The 24017-nt window shown below is 38.2% G+C and overlaps 1 protein-coding gene across 1 annotated transcript in view; it reads right to left on the bottom strand.

The window, feature by feature from the left end:
• Positions 1–24017, bottom strand: part of LOC126161905 (RAD50-interacting protein 1) — a 120397-nt gene that overhangs the window by 63046 nt on the left and 33334 nt on the right. Inside the window, exons 3-5 of the mRNA XM_049918067.1 lie at positions 10446–10619; positions 8536–8667; positions 2276–2537 (exon numbers count right to left, since the gene is read on the bottom strand). Of these exons, the coding sequence (XP_049774024.1) occupies positions 2276–2537; positions 8536–8667; positions 10446–10619 (568 nt within the window). The remainder of the gene's footprint in view (positions 1–2275; positions 2538–8535; positions 8668–10445; positions 10620–24017) is intronic.

The following is a 24017-nucleotide window of genomic DNA, read 5'->3' as shown; positions in this document are numbered from 1 at the left end:
GAGGCACATTTTCATCTCACAGGTTATGAGAATAAACAGAACTACTGTTACTGGGCAAACACAAATACTAATGACATCCATGAGCACCCTTTGCAAGCTAGTAAAGTGACAGTATGATGCGGTGTTTCATCACATCGGATTATCGGATCATATTTTTTTGCAAATGAACAGGGAAACACAATAATTGTAAATATCGATCGTTACGTGGAGATGTTACAAACTTTTGTTACATCTGCATTGAACAACTTTTCGTATGTTCAAGAAGCCTGAGGAACGACATTGTACACTGCATGGCAATCATTGGCATATGTGCGAGAATTGTTTGGCAACCGTGTGATTTCACGATTTGGTAACAGTCCGTAGCCCCTAGATTGCCAGATTTATCCGTTTGTGATTTTTCCTGGTGGGGCTACATCAAGAGCGAAGTCTACATGACTCGACCAAGAACCCTGGATGAGTTAAAACAGTATTCCAGCTGAAACGCTGCAGTGGTCAACGAGGAATCACAACAGCAGATTTCACGAATGTATTCATACAGGAGGATGCCATCTAAATGACGTAATTTTTAAAAAATGATAAATGCCATAAATGTTTCATAAGTGGCAAAGTTGTAACGTTTCAATTACTATGAATGCAATTTCTTTCCTTCATCACTTCTAGTTTTATTGGACTGTGGAAATGTTCCTGTTTTTCTGTGTCACCCTGTATATGTCCAAACCCAACTTTTAAAGGTGATTTTGTTACTGTACTACCATTTCCAAGTTTTCTCAATTCATTAACAGAACATGGAAGGAAAAGACTGTGTACATTTTTCCAAGTGTGATAATGGCTTATTTTTGTGAACAGTCTGTGGTCAAACATATAGTTTTTGTTTGCATTTAGTAACTGGCTCCTAACTTCTTGAAAGCAGTCATGCACTACATGCATGTTTAGAGCAAGATGACTGTTGGAAATATTTTTCAACATATTTTACAACTACTATGATGTGGGTACAAATGCATATAATTTATGTTTATGAGAGTTTAGGCTGTGCCATTAAGTTCTATAATGTCTTTCCTCACATTTGCAGCTTCTTCTGCAAGGTTTTTCCCTAAAAAGGCAATGACTGTGTCAAAAAATCCATGAAGTTTGGTGAATGTTAAGGATGCAGTGAATAGCTGGAATGCCTGATTCTCATCATCCTGTTTTCATATTCCAAAATATGAATGTTAACACTACTCACAGCTGGCTTTTTCTGCCCATTTTATACTCATAAACTTGAGGTCTTATAACACTATAGACATTGTTCAAAAGGAAATCACATTGTACAGCAATGTCAAGCAAATATGAGCACCCACAGATATTGTTATGACTGGATGCTGTCTTCTAATAAATCCTCAGACAGTTCTGTTATTTCTAACTAATCTCATTCTCCATGCTGTTGCTTAACAGGGTGCACCACATGGTAGTAAAAAATAAGACCAATTTCAATGAATATTTTTTGTATCTGCTAATTTGACTTAATAATTAAGAAATATTTTGTATAAATAGAAAGAATAAGCAACTAACAATGTAGTCCTGTAATATTAATGAAAAGAACCACAGTTGTCAAACACAAATTTATTGTGTAACAACTGGATTTGTTCCTTTAGAACATCATCATGTTGCGGAGTTGTGCCAATATCATGATATACAAGGTCTGATTGTCGTAGAAAATGTCACAAACAAAATCCAGAAATGATATTCGCATAAACATTCTGCAAATTGCCTTGCAGAAATATGGTGAGCAGTAAGTGCATGTGACTGTCTGGACAGGCTACAGTGCACAGCATGCCATGTAGCATGCACTTACTATTCACCATGCTTCCACCAGACAGTAGGCAGAGTACTTATGTTATCAATGTTTCTGAATTTTGTCTTTTTACGTCCAGGTATTGGCACAACTCAGCAACCTGATACTGTTCTAAAGGAACGAAACTGGTCATGATACAATAAATGTGGGTTAATACAACTGTGGTGGTTTTCAGTAATCATAAATGTAAGTGTCAATCAGCAGTGGAGCTTGGCATGATAGAGATTATTTCAATGTAGTTCATCTTTATATCTTTTCTCATTATGGACCAGCCAATGAAGCAATGAAATATGGTTTTTCAGTTAAATGTGAAGCACATTGCCATCACATTGCCAAACGATTGAATCAGTTTCCTCAAAATTAAATGCAGCATGGAATAAATGTTATTAATGGATGGTTACTGGCAAGTCAAATTTCTAACAGTTAGAAGTTCTCAATACTCACCTTTGCTGAAATGTGTGATAATCCATTACTGTTGTATACTGGTTGTACCCACTGATTTACAAACTTCTCATGGTCTCGAATCCATGTCAATATTTGGGAGAAAAACCACTCAGGTTTATCAGGTCTATTGGTTTGCCTTGTGCCATAGAAATGAAACATGAATCGTTTTCTCAGAGGTCGTAACAAAAGGGAGAGAGGGAGAGAGAGAGGTTCAAAGTCAATAGCAACTGAAGATGTGACTTTGTGTGTTTTCATATTTGTTCTGGACAGACATTAAGGAAAAACAAATTATTCAGGCATTATACTAATCCTGTGTGAAACATTGTTTGTTATCCACAATACTAAAGCTGGAGCTAATTATACCACAAGTAATGAAAACTGAATACAATTTACAGTCCATTGAGAAGTTTTAACTGTCTCTATACATAAATGAGTAGCATCACGTAATTTAAATTTAGCTTCAAGTGCAGTATATACATAAAAAGAATGTAATGTGCAAATGAGTCAAACTATACTTAAGAAGAGAATGGAAGAAAAGGTATGGGCAAAGGGGAAAATAATAACACTTCGCACATAAAAAACAAAAGGAGAGGAAAGAATAATGATTAAATTAAAACAACTTTGTTTGGTTGTGTTATGAAAAAAATTGCAATCAAATGCAGTAAAATATGCCAAAACTGAAAGTAACAAACAGTTACAGATAAATTCAAAGGAAGGATGTTTGTATACAATGCAAAAGATTCCATAGCTTTAACAAGAAGTGAGTGACCACAAATACTATACATGTATTCACAAGCCATCTTTGAAACATATGAGGAAGTAATTAAAACTGTGATATGGGTGCATAAATTGGTGTTATAATGCTGTTGATCATCGACAGAATATTTGAGGGTTTTCTGTGTTCTCTTGGAAGAAGTCTGGACACAAATACAGATCATCCACGTTCTTCATGAACGTAAGTGTGTCATCTCCAGGATGTATCACAGGCTCAAATCAACAGTCAGTCATAGCTCATACCGTGTAATACAAGTGTCACAACCCCTCAGAGGGGCCACTGTCCCCCTCTAAAACCAAGATGTGATTGCCACTACGTTTTCCCAGCAACTTGCACTGAACACTGCAACAGCATCAATCACCATGATTTAAGTCAAATTGCCTACTGAGAGCTGCAGACAACTAACATACATGTCATGCAACCAAAAAGTACACCATGAACCCAAACAATGCACAACTGAATGCCTGATGACACAGTGAAATGCTGATGCAGACACAGGTGTTTCAGAGCATAAAGTTCAGCACACACTACTGAACATGGGATTCCACAGCAGATGATCCCTACATGTTCCCACTTTGACCCAACAACACAGCAGGTTGCAACTACAGTGGGCATGGGATCAAAGATATTGGATCCTGGATCAATAGAAATACACTGCCGGGGGGGGGGGGGGGGGGGGGGGGGGACAATGTAGTACACCTTAAAAGATGAGATTGATTTTGATCTAATGATGGCATTTGCCATTTGGAGGAAAGTAGAAGTACTGATACTGATTTCAACATCGTCCGACAACAGATAGCATATTGACGTAGCTATCAGAGTGCCATTTGTGTCTATCCTTTAATAGGAAATGCTCACAGTTAGAAGGCTCAGTGTAGTACAAATGTGTGAAGCAACCAGGCAACCATGAGCTGGAAATGCACTCTTGCTTCCTCCAGCCAACTGAGCAAGTTTTAAAGGGGTGAAATTGTGGCCTTCCCAGTGGCAGGAAGATCATTTCAGAGAATGGCCATACAAGTTGGGCATACTGCATTAGCTACGCAACAGTCCTGGTATCAGTGGTCATGTGAACATTCCCACACAGTAGATGAAGTTCTGGACGTCCATGCAGCACAGACACCCACCATGATTGTTGTATTGTAAGGGTAGCAGTGGCAAGCTGTACAGCTACCACAGCACAGATAAGAGAGCTTCTGAGCCTAGACATGTTGCAAGCCAGTTATTAGCAGTGGGACAGTGCTGTCTCATAGAGGGCATTTGTCCAAGACACACTGGCATGCCCCCCCTCCTCCTCCATAATAATAATAAGCTACAACTCTTGTTCACCTTCACCTTTGATGTTTCCGGAGGAGATGCTAACAAGCATTTTGTACATGCAGAAGGCTATGAGACCCATTTTTTGCTGTTCTTGCAACAGGAAAGAGATGTGTTGCTCTAACAGGGCAATGCTCATCCACACGCTGCCTCTGAAACTCAATGTGATTTGCATGATGTGCAGCAACTACCTGGCCAGCACAATCTGTGGACCTGTCTCCAATCGAGCAAGTGTGGGATATGAAGGGACGAGGAGTGACTCTTGCGACTCGTCAACCAACAACTCTTACAGAACTATGTGAGCAGTTTTAGTTGGCATACCATAATATATTCCAGGCAGTATTCGCCATCTGTAAGATTGACTGGATGCCGGAGTCAGCGCCTGCATTGCTGCCCATAGGGACTACACCACATACTAATATGGGTGTTTCAGCACGGTACCTCAGAACTGCCTGTGCTATTCATCTGTAAATGTAATGGTTTCATGTACTCCATATGCACTGTTGCAACAATAAATCTTGAGCAAATGGAAACCTCTAAAAGGGTGAACTATTTTTTTCTGGCAGTTTGTGTTGCCTGGACAAATGAGTCATCTTTCTTGTTACAACAGGTTAGTGGTCAAGTCCAAATGTGCTGCCATCCAGGTGAATGATTACTCAAAACAAGCACTGTGCCATGACCACAGGCCAGTGGAAGCAGTATTATGCTACTGGTGACATTCATCTGGACTTCCATGGAACCTATGGTAGTAATCAAAGCCACCATGACAGTTGTGGACTATGTGAACATTATCGCAGACCACCTGCACCCCTTCATGCTTGATTTCTTCCCCAACATGAGTGCATCTTGCAGGTGGATAGCTGTTCAACAAACCACCAAACTAAAATTTACAGGAATCACGTGATCGTGTTGTGATGTCAAACACAGTTCTAAAACAAAATCATGTCGACAGAATGTACATGATCTAAGAGTGAGCTAACATGAGCTAAATGTGCCAAGTGAAAAGCCAGAGGGAATCAAATCAGATGTGCACAGATACCTGGTGCTACATACCTCCAGAAGAAAACTAAGGACTTGTTGAATCCATGCCATGCAGGATGACTGCTGTATTGTTCAAAAGGATGATCCACATGCTATTAAGCAGGCAGTCATAATGTATTGGCTTATCAGTGTATGTAATGAACAATGACACACCTTTTTAAGGTGCCATGAATCACTGATGTAATGCACCCATTTCCAAGCCACAATCAGATTACAGACTGATCTGAAAGTACACTGGCCACAAGGAACTCACTACATTCTGTACATACTTTTAACTGCTGAAAGATAGAAGGTGGTGGTGGAGTAATGGTGTGGGAACATCACTATACAACTTGTGAAACTGTGAGAGATAACAATATGCAATATTGATGATGGACTCTCCTTGTATGCATAAGCAGTTCCCACTGAGAGAGGCATTTTACATTAAGCTCTCCGCCCTGACCCTATAGTAATATTCCCTCCCCCCTTTATCTTTAACAGGGTGACCAGTGAAGCAGTCCCTGATTTCAAAATTAAATATCTAGAAAATTAAGATAGACGAGTGCAACAAAAGGTGTATATATTGTGAAAGCTGTAAGAATTTTACACAAAAGTTTCAAAATAGTTTGAAAAGTTGCTAACTGATGGTTTTGTGTGCTGTGCAGCTTGTACAGTATCAACACACATAATTAAACTGACCTCTGCAAGCAGTCTTTGCAATCAAACAATATTTTCAAAATGTCCACCACTTGCAGTACAGATATGTGCAAATGAACAAAGAAACTTGCCATCACGTCCTGTAGTGTCTCAATGGAAATGGATTCAGGTACCACCTGGATTGGAACTTCAAGCTCGTCCAGCATGGTGGGATGGTTCCGGCAGACAGTGTCTTTCAATGTGCCCCACAAAAAGTAGTCATACAGAAGCTAATTGGGTGAATATGGAGGCCAATCCATTCCTGCACCAGTAAATTTGCAATAATTCAACACAATGACTCTATTCCCTCTGTGTTCATAAAAGCAAAACACCTTTTCATTGTGATGAGGTGTGTCCCCATCCTGCACAAACTACTCGGTCCCTGGCTGATTGTCAAATGTGTGGTGGCAGATTATTCAAAAATTGCAATGAAACAGTCCCTAGTGATTGTTTCTCGCATGATAAAAACAATGATAATGCCTCTGCTGCATATCACAGCCCAAACAGAAACTCTGAGAGTATTCACTGGTTTCACTTCACACAAACAGAGGTTTATGAAACACCAAAATAGCTAGTTTTGTTCATTCATGACTCTGTTCAAGTGGAAGTGTACTTCATCTGTGAACCAGCTTCAGCCAACATCAAATTCTTCATTATCAATCATATGAGAGGCTGTTTCGCAAAGTCAGCCCTCTGACACGCAGCTGGTACAGATATAGCTTAATGCCTTTGTATTTTGAATGGAAACAATTATACGATCTGTCTGTATTTTCTGGCTCAAGTGCTTCAAACCTGTCTCTGCTGCAATTCTTTGGATAGATTTCCTTGGATTTTTCTGAAGAATTGCAGAAACTGTGGTGGCATTTTCAGGAGTAACTACAGTTTAGCTGGAGCCAACATTCCCTGGTAGATCACTAACCATGCTGCCTGTCTGTCACAATTTTTCAAAGACCTTGTGAATAGTTTTCACACCAGATCCTTTTTGGAACACTAAATCATGTATGAAAACAGCACCTTGTTGCAGCAAGACTTTGTTCTAACACGTGGTATTCCTGTACCAGAAAAACGTGTTGTTGAATTAAATACATGACTTCAATCTCTTTCTCTGGTATGCTAGCCTGATTTCACTTTTCAGTGAAACTGAAATGATCACTCTGGGCAGTGAAGCATTATTTATAGGCCCTGCACATTGTGATTACAATGCCAGCTATTAACAACTTTTTGAACTATTTTGAAATTTCTGTGTGACTTCTTTGATTGTGCCATACTAGCATCAGATCAGGGTGATCTTAGATTGTGTTATTTATTATATTACTATTATAATTATTATCATTAATATACTCCATGGTGCTATAATAATAATAATAATAATAATAATAATAATAATAATAAATCAATCTTTATTATTATAACATTTTCTGGCACAGTGCCCAGCACAGAATGGGTATGATAAACTGGAAATCTTTCTGCTACCATTTCAGAACATGAAGTGCTGATGTCAAACACAATACTAAAAAGAAATCACGTCCACAGAATGTATATGATCTACGAGTGAGATAACATGAGCTAAATGTGCCAAGTGAAAAGTCAGAGGGAATCAAATCAGATTTACTCAATTATTACCTTGGTCCTGAAGGAGTGACACACACAGTCCTCCCCACGAACACATCCTGATGCAAACATAACTGCTGGTGCAACAATCATTCCAGGAGTGTCCTAACAAGTCTTTTGAAATAAACTGTCAACCACCTTATTTAATCTCGTAAATAACTGAAAGTGAGGTGACAACTACACAAAAACATGAGAGTACTTCTTCAGTTCCTCTGAAGCTTATGATATGGCTAGTTGAATTCTGATCATTCAATTGCAAGCAAATTAGCCTATCAGTTTATATGGATTATTAACTAAGCACCAAATCACAATTTTAGTACAAGTGATGTGTTCTGCATTCATTCCTCAGTCACTCCTTTCAAATGTTAATTTCTATTCATGTTTAGTTTTCAACATTTCTCAGAGAAATAGGCTATACAAACTTAATGCTAATGGGGCTCAGCAGATGCTCAAGAAGCTGCTCATTGTTGACTATCATCACAGTAACCAAATATGATGATCATTTAGGAATGGTTTTCATGCATGTTCCCTGTTTCTGCAATCTATTCCCAGTACTACTGCTATTTATCTATTAGGACATGCTGCAGAATATTTATCTAATCATATACATACAGGTCCATGGGTAATTAATGTAATTACTAATTTTTTGCAAATAAAAGCTTTTTCCTTTTTTTAATCCACCAAAGAGCTCCAACAGCAATATGTATTTATTTATTTCAAAAATTTTGAGTATTTAGTGAAAATCATTGAACATCTTCCAATTCCTACTGTTTTCATACTTACATTTTAGTGACAGTTCACATTTAAATTATAGAACTAGCACTATTGAATTCCTGAAGGATACGGTAACTGCAAATGCAACAGGTACTCAGTCAACTGCTGGAACTTCTGTGTTACTTCTGGAGGAGGAGTTGCAACTAGCAAACTGGTGTTTATAAAGGGCCATTTTAGTGACTGCAACACCTCATCGAATTCACTGAAAAATTACAAGGCATGAGCATGGTACATTTAAAAATATCAGTAACAATGATTACAATAAAATGAATAAAGGTATCAAAAAAAGGTTAAGTGGACATGGGGCTCAAAAGCTACTGACATGTTGTCTGCCTCACCTACTGTATTTTATTTAGATTTCCCTTTCCTTTTAAGTATATCACTTTCTAAGTATCTGCAATAATATTAATTATAACCCCTCTGACATACTGCTGGCACTGGCATTATCTCAACAATTTTATTCTTGAGCAGTAACTGTTCACACCTCTTTAATGTTATTTACATACAACAATTTGTTTACATCTTGGATTTTTGGACTATGTTCTCATCATATTGTGTACAAAGCCAGGCTGGGGCAAAATGAGTGTGTTTATGAGAACTCAATGTGTCAAGATGCTATGTGTAAAACTATTCAACAGGTGGATTTGAATTGGTTTCAGCATCTCTCTGAGAGTCCAGATAGCAAGAGTTCCAGCTGCATGTACCAAGGGAATACAATGATCTTTTTTTTCAGTTTTCAACATTTTGTTGACAGGGAACCAGCAACTTCATTAAATTTCTTACAGTGTTTGTTAACGATTCTGTCAATAGCTCCAGTATTTATATTAGTTTCAAACCTTACAGGTTCATTTTCAACACTTGTGTGCTGAGGCTGCACTAACAGTGCCTGATCTTAATAATAAACATCAAAGTGGTTCTTTACAAATTTTTACAGAAGAGTGTCACAAGCCACATGTGCCTCTTACCATGTCAAAATCTTTTAACCTGCAGAAACTGGTTTGCATAAAACACCATATTAACAATCTGAATTACATTTCATATCATTTTTCATCAGAACATTGGAAAGTATTAGGGCATTGTCTCTAACAATTACTGATGATCTTGTTGAAAACTAAGTAAATGTTTGACTTCAGTTAGTTAGGCAGCAATGGAACACGTAACACAAACACACTTATTTTTTACACTATTCTGCTACATGAGATACCATATGAGCTCCTGTCCACAGAGAGGGGCACTTTATGGATTCCATACGGACAGCTTGCTGCACTCCAAGTCACTGGTTCAATGGTGACAACTGCTGCAGAGACTTTAATATCGATCACTGAATGTTCATATATTATAAGCATATTCAACTAACAGCACATCTTATACATGTGAAGGCTGAAAAAAGCAAGTATTCTAAAGAAACTTTAAACATCCTGATCAATAAGTTATCGAGGCCTGTAATTCTAGGCACTTGAAGGGCTCTACATTGTTTCTGAGAAGTAACTATTGTTGAGAGTATTATCTACATTTAGTGCCCATGACAGATGATGGTAACTGAAGGCATCTTATATTATTATACATGCTACTAGTCCAGTACTAATTTTCAGATATGTGGAATGGCATCACAGGCTGAACACGAATGTTATAAAGAATGGGGAGGGGCTGGAGAAAACACTAAAGCCTGGTGAAGGGTAGCTCTTTCAGTACAAATCAATTTAAAACATCCCAATTAAGTACACAATGGCATTAATATTTGTAAACCATTCATTACTGTGCTGCCTGTCCACCTCTAATGGGACTACCTGAATTGCTTGTTATTCCTTTCTTTTTTGACAACCTCTCTGCTCATATTAATGACAAAAAAGTTCACCTTCATTTAATTATATGTATTATGACTAGTCATCCAAACAACTTAATTATATTCCTTTGCATTACTTACACTGTACAAAAACTCACAGCATAATTTCTGACATTCACATGTTCAAGTATACTCACACAGACAACTTGTCTTTCAATAAATTGTGCCAAAAGTTGATTGTCTCATGCAGATATGACAGTAGGTGACTGCATTTTGATGAATTAATTTGGACACTAAGCTCACAGAGTGAACGGAAGAGCTGTATGCTTCTGTGATCATCCTTCTCTGTCACAGAACTTTCCAGATCGCAACTGTAACAAAAAAATTTATTACTCGTTATTATACATGTATCATCAAAACTGCATTTTGTACATTGAGAAAACTATGTTGATTGTTAAAGTATCAATACATTTTCAAAAATACAATTTACAAACTTCTGAGTGTTATCATTTAGGAAACCAGAGTTGGCTGTGAACACTGTTCCAACTAAAATATGCTGCTTTCATGCATAAGAAGTGCTCCACATTACACTGAAAAGAGACTGTTATCAGGCGGCACAGTGCAATCACAACTTAGGACAAGAAAATACTACTCACTGCTGTTGTTAATCATGTAAGGATATTGAGCAACCAATATGATCCTTCAAGTATCAAACAATGCCCAGCCAAATGCATACAAATGTTAATGAGGATCTCTGATTTTGCTAAAGCCCCTTGCTTATTGTAACAAACACAAATACATTTTCAAAACTTGGAGTTTTTAGCTTCTAACTCTCCAAAGCAGTTTTACTGTTACCAGTACTGTGAAAGATAACAATGTTTCTTTCCACTCTTCGTTTGGTATTCTGTTTACGAACAGCAGTGTGATGTCCATATATATGACACTACTAACACATCCATAAGCTCTTTATTGAGATTTCTGAGGGTAACATAAACTGAACTGGGCACTTTATGAAGAAAGATAACACGTCACTCACACATCATAACAATTTTCCCTTATTTGTAATGTCATTATGAAATAAATGGGGCATTCTCTTATCCTAACATTGTTCACATCACAAATAGTGATACAGTTTTGTGTACAACATTCTCTCTATGTTGTTTCAACATTGATAATGACAGATCCATGGTGGTGACAACCCAGCTCCAACAAATATCCTCCGTTGTACATAATTATTCAGTACTATGATGCCTCTGCCAAGAAACCAAATCTTGAAAATACTTCTAATTTTCTTAGAGACAATATAAAACTTCCAAAAGACATAAGACCTAAAAACTACAATAAACATACACACATCAAAAAAAGTTTTGCATCACCTTGGTTCTGAGAGTTCCAGAACATGTACAGAAAATTGGAATAGAGATCAACATAAACATCATTTCTGTCCTTTTTATTGCTAATGAAAACCACACATTGCATGTTGTATGACCATACAGTGAGACCTTCCGAGATGGTGATCCAGATTGCTGTACACACCAGTACCTCTTAATATCCAGTAGCACGTCTTCTTGCAATGATGCATGCCTGTATTCATCGTGGCATCCTATCCACAAGTTCATCAAGGCACTATTGGTCCAGATTGTCCCACTCCTCAACGTTGATTCGGCATACATCCCTCAGAGTGGTTGGTGGGTCAGATCATCCATAAACAGCCCTTTTCAATCTATCCCAGGCACATACGAAAGGGTTCATGCCTGGAGAACATGCTGGCCATTCTAGTAGAGCGATGTCGTTATCCAGAAGGAAGTCATTCACAAGATGTGCACGATGGGGAGTGCAAATTGTTGTCCATGAAGACAAATGCCTCGCCAATATGCTGCCAATATGATTGCACTACCAGTTGGAGGATGGCATTCACGTATCGTACAGTCGTTATGGAGTCTTCCATGATCACCAGCGGTGTACATCAGCCCCACATAATGCCACCCCAAAACAGCAGGGAATCTCCACCTTGCTGCACTCACTGGACAGTGTGTCTAAGGCATTCAACCTGACCGTGTTGCCTCCAAACACATCTCCGACGATTGTCTGGTTGAAGGCATATGCGACACTCATCAGTGAAGAGAACGTGATACCAATCCTGAGCAGTCCATTTAGCATGTTGCTGGGCCCACCTGTACCACACTGCATGGTGTCATGGTTGCAAAGACGACCTTTCCATGGATGTCGGGGGTGAAGTTGTGCATCATGCAGCCTATGCACAGTGAGTCGTAACATGACATCCTGTGGCTGCATGAAAAGCATTATTCAACATAGTGGTGTTGCTGTCAGGGTTCCCCCAAGCCATAATCCACAGGTAGCGGTCATCCGCTGCAGTAATAGCCCTTGAGCACCCTGAGCAAGGCATGTCATCGGCAGTTCCTGTCTCTCTCTGTATGTCCTCCATGTCTGAACAACATCGCTTTGGTTCATTCTGAGATGCCTGGACACTTCCCTTGTTGAGAGCCCTTCCTGGCACAAAGTAACAATGCAGATGCAATCGAACTGTGGTATTTCCATATAGGCATGGTTGAAATACAGACAACATGAGCTGTGAACCTCCTTCCCGGTGGAATGACTGGAACTGATCAGCTGCCAGTCCCCCTTTGTCTAACAGGCACTGCTCATTCATGGTTGTTTACATCTTTGGGCAGATTTAGTGACATCTCTGAACAGTCAACGGGACTGTGTCTGTGATACAATATCCACAATCAACATCTGTCTTCAAGAGTTCTCGGAACCGGGGTGATGCAAACCTTTTTTTTATGTGTGTATTTATTCACAAATTTCTACTTGACACAGATCATGAAAGAAATTGTACTCTACACTTTGCAGCAGTAAACTGCGTGTTCAAGTCCCTGGTCCATCACATTTGCACATTTAATCAGCACTGCATACACTTCATAAGGGCAGAAAAAAATAATGTCATCTCTGTATAGTGATGGGGATACTGAGAATCCACAGCACCCAATATATTGATTCTCCCAATATTGCTGATCCTGTAGTGTCATTGGAAACCCTTTGTTATGTTGTAAAATAATGTTACTAAGCCTGTGGTGAGTTAAAGATTTGAGGTGGACTATGACACGTGCAGTTGTTAGTGCATTGCCTCAAAAGCAGGTATCTGAATTCATGTCTTGGTACAGCAAGTAACTTTAGATAACTCCATATAACCAATATATATTGAAAATTCTACAAATGAGTAAAATAACATCACATCCATAAGGCAGGTCTATGCTCACACAACGTTCAAATATCATACTACCTTGCCACAAGATTAAAAAAGGTAATCTACCATATGATTCAAATTTCTAAATTGGACTGCATTTCTGGTATGATGAATATTACCAGCATAAGTCTGAGCATTGTATTGTATTGTATTTTAACCAAGCTCCTTGTCTACAAAAGCAGCTTATTATGCATAAGACACTGGACAAATCAATTTGTATGTGCATAGTTGAAAGTGATTTCTGCACAAATGTGTATGAAATTACATGCAATACACTTCATACTTTTAAATATTTACCTAATGGACTTCATACGAGGGCAGTTCAATAATTAATGCAACACATTTTTTTTCTCGGCCAATTTTGGTTGAAAAAACCGGAAATTTCTTGTGGAATATTTTCAAACATTCCCACTTCGTCTCGTATAGTTTCATTGATTTCCGACAGGTGGCAGCGCTGTACGGAGCTGTTAAAATGGCGTCTGTAACGGATGTGCGTTGCAAACAACGGGCAGTGATCGAGTTTCTTTTGGCGAAAAACCAGGGCATCTCAGATGTTCATAGGCGCTTGCAGAATGTCTACGGTGATCTGGCAATGGACAAAAGCACGGTGAGTCGTTGGGCAAAGCGTGTGTCATCATCGCCGCAAGGTCAAGCAAGACTGTCTGATCTTCCGCGTGTGGGCCGGCCGTGCACAGCTGTGACTCCTGCAATGGCGGAGCGTGCGAACACACTCGTTCGAGATGATCGACAGATCACCATCAAACAACTCAGTGCTCAACGTGACATCTCTGTTGGTAGTGCTGTCACAATTGTTCACCAGTTGGGATATTCAAAAGTTTGTTCCCGCTGGGTCCCTCGTTGTCTAACCGAACACCATAAAGAGCAAAGGAGAACCATCTGTGCGGAATTGCTTGCTCGTCATGTGGCTGAGGGTGACAATTTCTTGTCAAAGATTGTTACAGGTGATGAAACATGTTTGGCCCTATGAAGGACGCAATCCGTGGGAGGCACTACGCGGATGATGAAGAAGTTATTGATGCAGTACGACGTTGGCTCCGACATCGACCAGTGGAATGGTACCGTGCAGGCATACAGGCCCTCATTTCAAGGTGGCGTAAGGCCGTAGCATTGAATGGAGGTTACGTTGAAAAGTAGTGTTGTGTAGCTAAAAGATTGGGGAATAACCTGGTGTATTTCAATGCTGAATAAAACAACCCCTGTTTCAGAAAAAAAATGTCTTGCATTACTTATTGAACTGCCCTCGTATATTCAAATATTGTTCAGTGGAGTAAAAGCAGTGATGCTGTAAATATGAATATAAAAATTTTCTAAGAATTTTGACCTCAGTATTTGTTTTCATGCTTTTAAAAAGTTTATAATAAAGTTTAACTCCCATGTTGCCACTGATGATAGGACTATATGTAAGTTTTTGTTTTGTCCTGTAAAATGATTATGAATATTAAACAATATAATGTCCTTACATATTAAATTTATTTTAAAGAATATAAGGGTTTACATACTGTAGATACACAGTAAAGTGGGAATGCCACAGATCTCAAACGGAGCTTTACATGTGTCTCAAGGTTCACATAAAAAATAATTATAATGGCCCTTCTTTTACAGTTGGAATGTGCTGACAGCTGTTTTAGAGTTTCCTCAAAATGTGATCCTATATTTAAGATGTGAATGAAAGTAGGCATGATGTGCATTCTTTGCTGTTTTCTCTCTACAGCAGGATTTTAGTGAGCGAAGAAGGTAGAATGTCTTGTTCAGTTTTGCATTATGATATTCTATGTGCTTATTCCATTTTACATTGATTTGCGGCCATAATCCCAAGAATTTGGTTTCTGTACTGTTACAAACTGGTTCATCATTCATAAAGAAAAATAGGATGTACATATTCTTACTCAGAGCATTGTGAAATTTTTGTATGACAGTAAAAAAATTAATTATTAAAGTTGATTATTCTGTGCTTCGTTACTAAATAATTTTGTGATGTTGTTTACTGATTGTTGTAATTCTTCCTTACTTTCCCCTTTCAATAGATCTGATCCCATTAATGATCCTTCAGGTACACCATATTTAAATAGATTATACTCTGATAAGTGTTCAGAAATAGTTTGAAGGTTGACATAGTGTGCCTGACGCTCACTGTTTTCTTATGATTGCTCAGGAAGAAAATGATCCAACTGTTGGACAGACCTCAAATATCATCCTTTTCAAGATTTGACAGAATAACATGACTTGACATTTACTGTGGATGAAACATGGCAAATCAGTGACACTATTCTCAAATATTTGTATAAGTTCATTAACACTGTTGGTGTCAATGAGGAACTTTAATCTTTTATACAAACTATCTCATCATGATAACGGTGTACTTTATTAATGTAATAACTTAAAAGTTAACATATAATTTATTACAGAAAGTGATTTTCTGTTAGTGCTGTTACTTTCATAAAATGTAGATAATGTTAGAAACAGATCTTTACTGTAAGAACATAACATATAATAGTAGCAAGTAAAATGAGTCTCAAAAAGCTCACTCGCCATTTTTATTTTTGTGGGACTACACCAAATTCAAAAGCCAATTATTATTTACATAAAAAATGTTACAGCAGGTAAAATGGTAATTAAACAATGTAATATAATATAAAGAACAATAGAAATAATACCCTAGACTCCCAAAATATTTAGATAGCTAAATCATGTATAATTCCTGCTAAATTTTATCATGCTCACAGTATGAAACATTTTTTAAGATGTCTATAAGTATTCTATAATGAAGAGCATACTCATCTGATGCAAAATAACACCATGCAAAATACTGGGTGATCAAAAAGTCAGTATAAATTTGAAAACTGAATAAATCATGGAATAATGTAGATAGAGAGGTACAAATTGACACACATGCTTGGAATGACATGGGGTTTTATTAGAACCAAAAAAATACAAAAGTTCAAAAAATTTCTAACAGATGGCACTTCATCTGATCAGAAGAGGAATAATTAGCATAACAAAGTAAGACAAGGCAAAGATGATGTTCTTTACAGGAAATGCTCAATATGTCCACCATCATTCCTCAACGATAGCTGTAGTCGAGGAATAATGTTGTGAACAGCATTGTAAAGCATGTCCGGAGTTACGGTGAGGCATTGGCGTCGGATGTTGTCTTTCAGCATCCCTAGAGATGTCGGTCGATCACGATACACTTGCGACTTCAGGTAACCCCAAAGCCAATAATCGCACGGACTGAGGTCTGGGGACCTGGGAGGGCAAGCACGACGAAAGTGGTGGCTGAGCACATGATCATCACCAAACGACGCGCGCAAGAGATCTTTCACGTGTCTAGCAATATGAGGTGGTTCTAATAAACCCCATGTCATTCCAAGCAGTGTGCCAATTTTTTACCTCAATATCTACATTATTCCATGGTTTATTAAGTTTTCAAATTTATACTGACTTTTTGATCACCCAGTACAACTGTAACGACACATTCTCTGATTATCAAGCACATCAAGTCAATAAACATATATTTGAATGACAACTATACCAAAACGACAATCTTCGGCCATTGTGCATACAAAGAACTTGTCCATAAGATTTCTGATGTCTGTCACACAAAGCCCATGAACCATTCTGAATTTCAGAAGTATGAACATCAAGTCACATATAAACCTATATAAGTATGATGTGATTGTTGTGGTTTTCAGTCCAGGGACTGGTTTGTTGCAGCTCTCCATGCCACTCTATCCTGTACAAGCTTCTTCACTTCTGTGCAACTACTGCACCCTACTTCCTTCTGAATCTACTTAGTGTATTCATCTCTTGGTCTCCCTCTACAATTTTTACCCTGCGCGCTTCCCTCCAGCACAAAATTGGTGATCCCTTGATGCCTCAGAATGTGTCCTACCAACCAATCCCTTCTTCTAGTCAAGTTGTGCCACAAATTCCTCTTCTCCCCAATTCTACTCAGTACCTCCTCATTAATTATGTGATCTACCCATCTAATTTTCAGCATTCATCTGTAGCACCACATTTCAAAAGCTTCTATTCTCTTCTTGTCTAAAACATTTGTCATCCATGTTTCACTTCTGTACATATACTATCAGACCAGTCTTCGTGACAATTAAATCTATACTCGATGTTAAATTTTTCTTTTTCAGAAACGCTTTCCTTGCCATAGCCAGTCTACATTTTATATCCTCTCTACTTCGACCATCATCAGTTATTTTGCTCCCCAAATAGCAAAAATTATCACTACTTTAAGTGTTTCATTTCCTAATCTAATTCCCTCAGGATCATCTGAGATTCTGATTTAATTCGACTACATTCCATTATCCTCATTTTAATTTTGTTGATGTTCATCTTACATCCTGCTTTCAAGACACTGTCCATTCCATTCAACTGCTCTTCCAAGCCTTTTCCTGTCTTTGATAGAATTACAATGTCATCGGCGAACCTCAAAGCTTTTATTTCTTCTCCGTGGATTTTTATTCCTACTCCAAATTTTTCTTTTGTTTCCTTTACTGCTTGCTCAATATACAGATTGAATAACATTGGGGATAGGCTACAACCCTGTCTCACTCCCTTCCCAACCACTGCTTCCCTTTCATGCCCCTCAACTCTCACAACTGCCATCTGGTTTCTGTACAAATTGTAAATAGCCTTTCACTCCCTACATTTTACTGCTGCCACCTTCAGAATTTGAAAGAGAGTATTCTAGTCAACATTGTCAAAAGCTTTCTCTAAATCTACAAATGCTAGAAACGTAGGTTTGCCTTACCCTAAAAAATAAGCCATAGGATCAGTATTGCCTCACATGTACCAACATTTCTACAGAATCCAAACTGATCTTCCCCAAGGTCAGCTTCTACCAGTTGTTTCATTCATGTGTAAAGAATTCATGTTAACATTTTGCAGATGTGACTTATTAAACAGTTAGTCCGTCAATTTTCAGACCTGTCAACACCTGCTTTCTTTGGGATTGGAATTATTATATTCTTCTTGGAGTCTGATGGTATTTTGCCTGTCTCATACATCTTGCTCACCAGATGGTAGAGTTTTGTCAGGACTGGCTCTCCCAAGGCCGTCCGTAGTTCCAATGGAATGTTGTCTACTCCGGGGGCCTTGTTTCGACTCAGGTCTTTCAGTGCTCTGTCAAATTCTTCAAGCAGTATCGTATCTCCCATTTCATCTTCATCTACATCCTCTTCCATTTCCATAATATTGTCCTCAAGAACATCACCCCTGTATAGACCCTCTATATACTCCTTCCACCTTTCTGCTTTCCCTTCTTTGCTCAGGACTGGTTTTTCATCTGAGCTCTCGATATTCATACAAGTGGTACTCTTTTCTCCAAAGGTCTCTTCAAGTTTCCTACAGGTAGTACCTATCTTACTCCTAGTGATATATGCCTCTACATCCTTGCATTTGTCCTCTAGCCATCCCTGTTTAGCCATTTTGCACTTCCTGTCAATCTCATTTTTGAGAAATTTGTATTCCTTTTCACCTGCTTCATTTACTGCATTTTTATATTTTCTCCTTTCATCAATTAAATTTAATATCTCTTCTGTTATCCAAGGATTTCTACTAGCTCTCAGCTTTTTACCTACTTGATCCTCTGCTGCCTTCACTATTTCATTTTTCAAAGCTACCCATTCTTCTTCTACTGTATTTCTTTCCCCTGTTCTTGTCATTCGTTCCCTAATGCTCTCTCTGAAACTCTCTACAACCTCTGGTTCTTTCAGTTTATTCAGGTCCCATCTCCTTAAATTGTCATCAGCCTTGCCACAGTGGTAACACCAGTTCCTGTCAGATCACTGAAGTTAAGTGCCATCGGGCTGGGCTAGCACTTGGATTGGTGACCATCCGGTCTGCCAAGCGCTATTGGCAAGCAGGGTGCACTCAGCCCTTGTGTGGCAAACTAAGGAGCTACCTGACTGAGAAGTAGTGGCTCCAGTCTCATAAACTGACATACCGCCAGGAGAGCGGTGTGCTGACCACATGCCCCTCCATATCTGCATCCAGTGATGCCTGTGGGCTGAGGATGACACAGTGGCTGGTCAGTACCACTGGGCCTTCCAAGGCCAGTTTGGCCGGAGTTAAGCTATCTCCTTAAATTACTACCTTTTTACAGATCTTCAGTTTTAATCTACAGTTCACAATCAATAAATTGTGGTCAGAGTCCACATCTGCCCCTGGAAATGTCTTACAATTTAATACCTGATTCCTAAACCTCTGTCTTACCATTATATAATCTATCTGAAAACTTCCAGTGTCTCCAGGCCTCTTCCAAACCTTCTTTCATGATTCTTAAACCAAGTGTTAGCTATGGTTAGGTTGTGCTCTGTGCAAAATTCTACCAAGCAGCTTCCTCTTTCATTCCTTATCCCTAGTCCATATTTACCTACTACTTTTCCTTCTCTTCCTTTTCCTACTATCAAATTCCAGTCCCCCACGACTATCAAATTTTTGTCTCCCTTAACTAACTGAATAATTTCTTTTATCACATCATATATTTCTTCAATCTCTTCATCATCTGCAGAGCTAGTTGGCATATACTTGTACTACTGTGGTAGGCATGGGCTTCATGTCTGACTTGGTTACAATAATGTGTTCACTATGCTGTTTGTAGTAGCTTATCCATGTTCCTATTTTTTTATTCATTATCAAACCAACTCCTGTGTCACCCCTAATTGATTTTGTATTTATAACCTTGTATTCACCTGAGCAGAAGTCTTGTTCCTCCTGCCACCGAACTTCACTAATTCCCACTATATCTAACTTTAACCTATCCATTTCCCTTTTTAAATTTTTTAACCTACCTGTCCAATTAAGGGATCTGACATTCCACACTCTGATCCGTAGAATGCCAGTTTTCTTTCTCCTGATAATGACATCCTCCTGAGTAGTCCCTGCCCGGAGATCCGAATGGGAGACTATTTTACCTCTGGAATATTTTACCCAAGAGGATGCAGTCATCATTTAACCTTACAGTAAAGCTGCATGCCCTTGGGAAAAATTACGACTCTAGTACGTATGTAAGTATGATATTCATTTTCCCGACAATAGTAGCAGTAAGACAAATGATATGAAATTCAAATGCTTGGCTAGTAAATTCAATAAATCCTTCCTAACAGTAGCTGAAAACATGATTCACTAAAATCAGTTCTGTCAAACTAACTTAAGACTAGAAATGCATACTCCACAACCAGATATAAATTTTGCCAAATAGTCTGGTAGAGAGATCACAAAAATCATTAGGTCACTAAAAGCAGTAATTCTCCTGGCTATGATGGAATCTCAATCACAAAAACTATAATATTGAGCTTTGAAATACCCTTGTAAATAGTGAATGAGTTAAGGTTTATTTCCTGAAACACCAATGTATGTAATAGCAACACCTGTTTATAATGGTAGTTATAAGCAAGTGACTTCTAATTACTGACCCAGCTCCCTCTTTCCAGTGTTCTCAAAATTTTCTAAGAGGGTAGTTTTAAGAGATTAGTTTGGATTCCATAAAGGCTTTTCTACTGAGAAAGCAATGTATGATTTCATATGTTAAATTACAGTAGAACCAAGCAATAAAAATTATGCAGGCATTTACAGTGATCTTGCCAACAAATCATCTTGTGTAAATCACAAAATTCTGTGAGGGAAAATAAACTGGTACAGCATTAGTTGCTTTCCCTTGCATGAATAGTGTCTTGCCAATACAAAACAGAGGCTCACATTAGCAAATGATATGATGGGAATAAGACTAGATTCAAAGGGCAAAACATTAAATATGGTGTGCCACAAGGTTCAGAGCTTGGCTCACTTGTTTTCATGGCCCACATAAAAGATTTACTTGGAACATCTGAGGATTCTTCTAGCTGATAACAAGCAAACTGACAAAGGGCCCGAACACATCCATTCCAGACACAGCCAACATAAACATAATAAGTAAACTGATAAGGGCCCAAACATATCCATTCCAGACACGGCCAAGAGAAACATGGAACAGGATTACAACTGGTTCACAGCCAACAGCTTAATCCTAAATCTTAAAATACTCATATTATGCAATTCTAAACAAATCAAAGTGACTTACAGGAACCAGAAGTAGAGATCAGTGTGCACACACTTGATGATACTCGCATGTATGAAGTTCCTAAGCATAACTGGGAAGGCACAAAAATGTGGATAAGTTAATCAAAAAGTTCTATTTTGCCTGCTTTGCACTTAGAAATTGCTCTCATTGACTTGTAGAGAGGATTGTGAAAATACCTTCACTAAGTATTGCCCTATGTCACGGTCTGCCATGTCAATGTAGCTAAGATGAAAAAAGTATATGTTCTGCAAAAGCCTGCAATACAAGTATTGTGTGAAGCTGATCACCAAACTTCTTGAAGAAGATTCTTTGGGAATCTAAGTGTACTTAAATTTACAGGCCGATACATATACCAGTACTTCCTGATGGTATTTATGGTTAATAACTAAAGTGAATTTAGTACAAACTCCAAAATTCATGACTACAATACTGGTACTAGAAGTAAAAATAATTTTCATATAGACTATGCCATCTTCTCTGCAATTCACAATGGAGTTTAATATTCTGATACAAGTCTATACAAGTGGCCCTCAGATAGGGAACATAAAATTCCAAAACAATCAAAAACAAAGTAAAATAATACTCATTAGCCAATCCTACAATGTACCAGAATGTTCCACATAATGGATGAATGAATGTGCAAGACAGGCCATGGGCAAAAAAAAAAAAAAAAAAAAAGGAATTGTGCATTCCTTACATTTAATGATCCAGCTATAGGTGAAACAAATTGACTCCCAAAGATAAAAGTAAACTCTACTGTCAAAAAAGTAGCAACTTTAGGAGTACAGCACACGGTGTTCCAGCGCATAAGTATTCTAAATAGTGCTAAATAGTGAATGTGAACAGTGTTACCCTGAAAAGATAACATGCACTGCAGGACAGAAGAGTATAGATAAAAGAGGTAAGATATGATGATGAACTTTGGTAACACTATGGAGAAGCTGCCATTTTACGTGTGTCCAATGCAAAAGTTACTATTTTGCATATAACAGTGGTCCACTGCCATGAGAAGTGTTTCAAAAACACAAAAAGAAGGAATATTTGTCCCATTGATGACGGCATCATGAGAAATGGCACACAAATATGGATACGAATAGGGTGAGGAAGAAAATTCACTATGTCCTTTCCAAAGGAATTATCACAGCATTAGTGCTTAAATAACATAGGGAAGCCATGAAAAATTTAAACATGGAAGGCTGGATAGATGTTTCATTCTGAATGCAAATTCCATGACTGAACCACATTGCCACCTCACTTAGTGTTTTAAAAATATAAATACTTATCAAGAATAATGGTCGAAGACATATATTTACATAAGCAAAAACACAACTGTTATTATTATTGTGAGGATTTTCTATGTCCCTCTCCTCTTCCCCTCCCTTCCCAAAATCCTGCATTTTTCTCTTTATCGTGCATTTGCACTTAATTTTCTGGACGATTCCCACAAGTTTCCATTGATGTTATGATGATGCCAACAAGTTTCTATTGGTGTATAGTGTCCATGTTTTTATAATCTGTTTCAAGATCTATGTGTAACCTGGGATAATACCACCAATATTGCTATTAGAATCAAATCTGTTAACACTTTTGGGTGGGATATATATTAGCAATAAATGGGACATTTCCTTGGTTCCTCTACATGTGCTTGTACATGCAGCTGTACTCAGTGCCAAGTGATCTAATAATCAGAGAAAGATATCTATACACTCGTGGTGAAAGACGTAATATGGTTTTTACTTGGAGCAAAGACGTGAACTTCTGGGAGCCATGATATAGCAACTGATGCAACAGAAACAAAGCAACCCATCTACCGTCTAGAGGGGCTAGATGAAAGAGGGGGGGGGGGGGGTCAAAGAAAATATGGAAATAGACTCCTCAACGAAAGATGACACCCACTCAAAAACATGTCTCTGAGGTGGCAATGATGACCAAAGGCCAACAGAAAGAAAACTAGATGACGAAAAAAAAAAAAAAGAGGTGAATGATGGATCTGAAGGTGGTGACAGATGTACACAATAGTTATTAAATGATGATAATGGTGAAGGCAGCTCAGGATTCTGTGGAAAAAATTATGGCTACATAATGATTTGATCAAACTATTAACCTGAGAAAGTTTCCTCACTGTCACACATCACCCACATTTTATTCTATGAAATGTTATTGGTGGCAAAACAGAGTAGAAAATTCAACAATATTATGAAAAGGAAAGTTGCTATTCACCATATAGCGGAGACGATCAGTCGTAGATAGGCACAACAAACAGACTGTCACAAATAATCTTTCGGCCAATGAAGCCTTTGTCTAAAACAGATGACACATACAGACATGCAGTCATGCAAATGCAACTTACACACCGAAAGTGTATTCATGACAGTCTTTTTGTTGTGCCTACCTGCGACTCAACAT

This window comes from Schistocerca cancellata, chromosome 2 (genome assembly GCF_023864275.1).
Source record: "Schistocerca cancellata isolate TAMUIC-IGC-003103 chromosome 2, iqSchCanc2.1, whole genome shotgun sequence".
Taxonomy (NCBI): domain Eukaryota; kingdom Metazoa; phylum Arthropoda; class Insecta; order Orthoptera; family Acrididae; genus Schistocerca; species Schistocerca cancellata.
The sequence above is the reverse complement of the archived record's forward strand: the minus strand, read 5'-3'. Positions and strand labels throughout refer to the sequence as shown.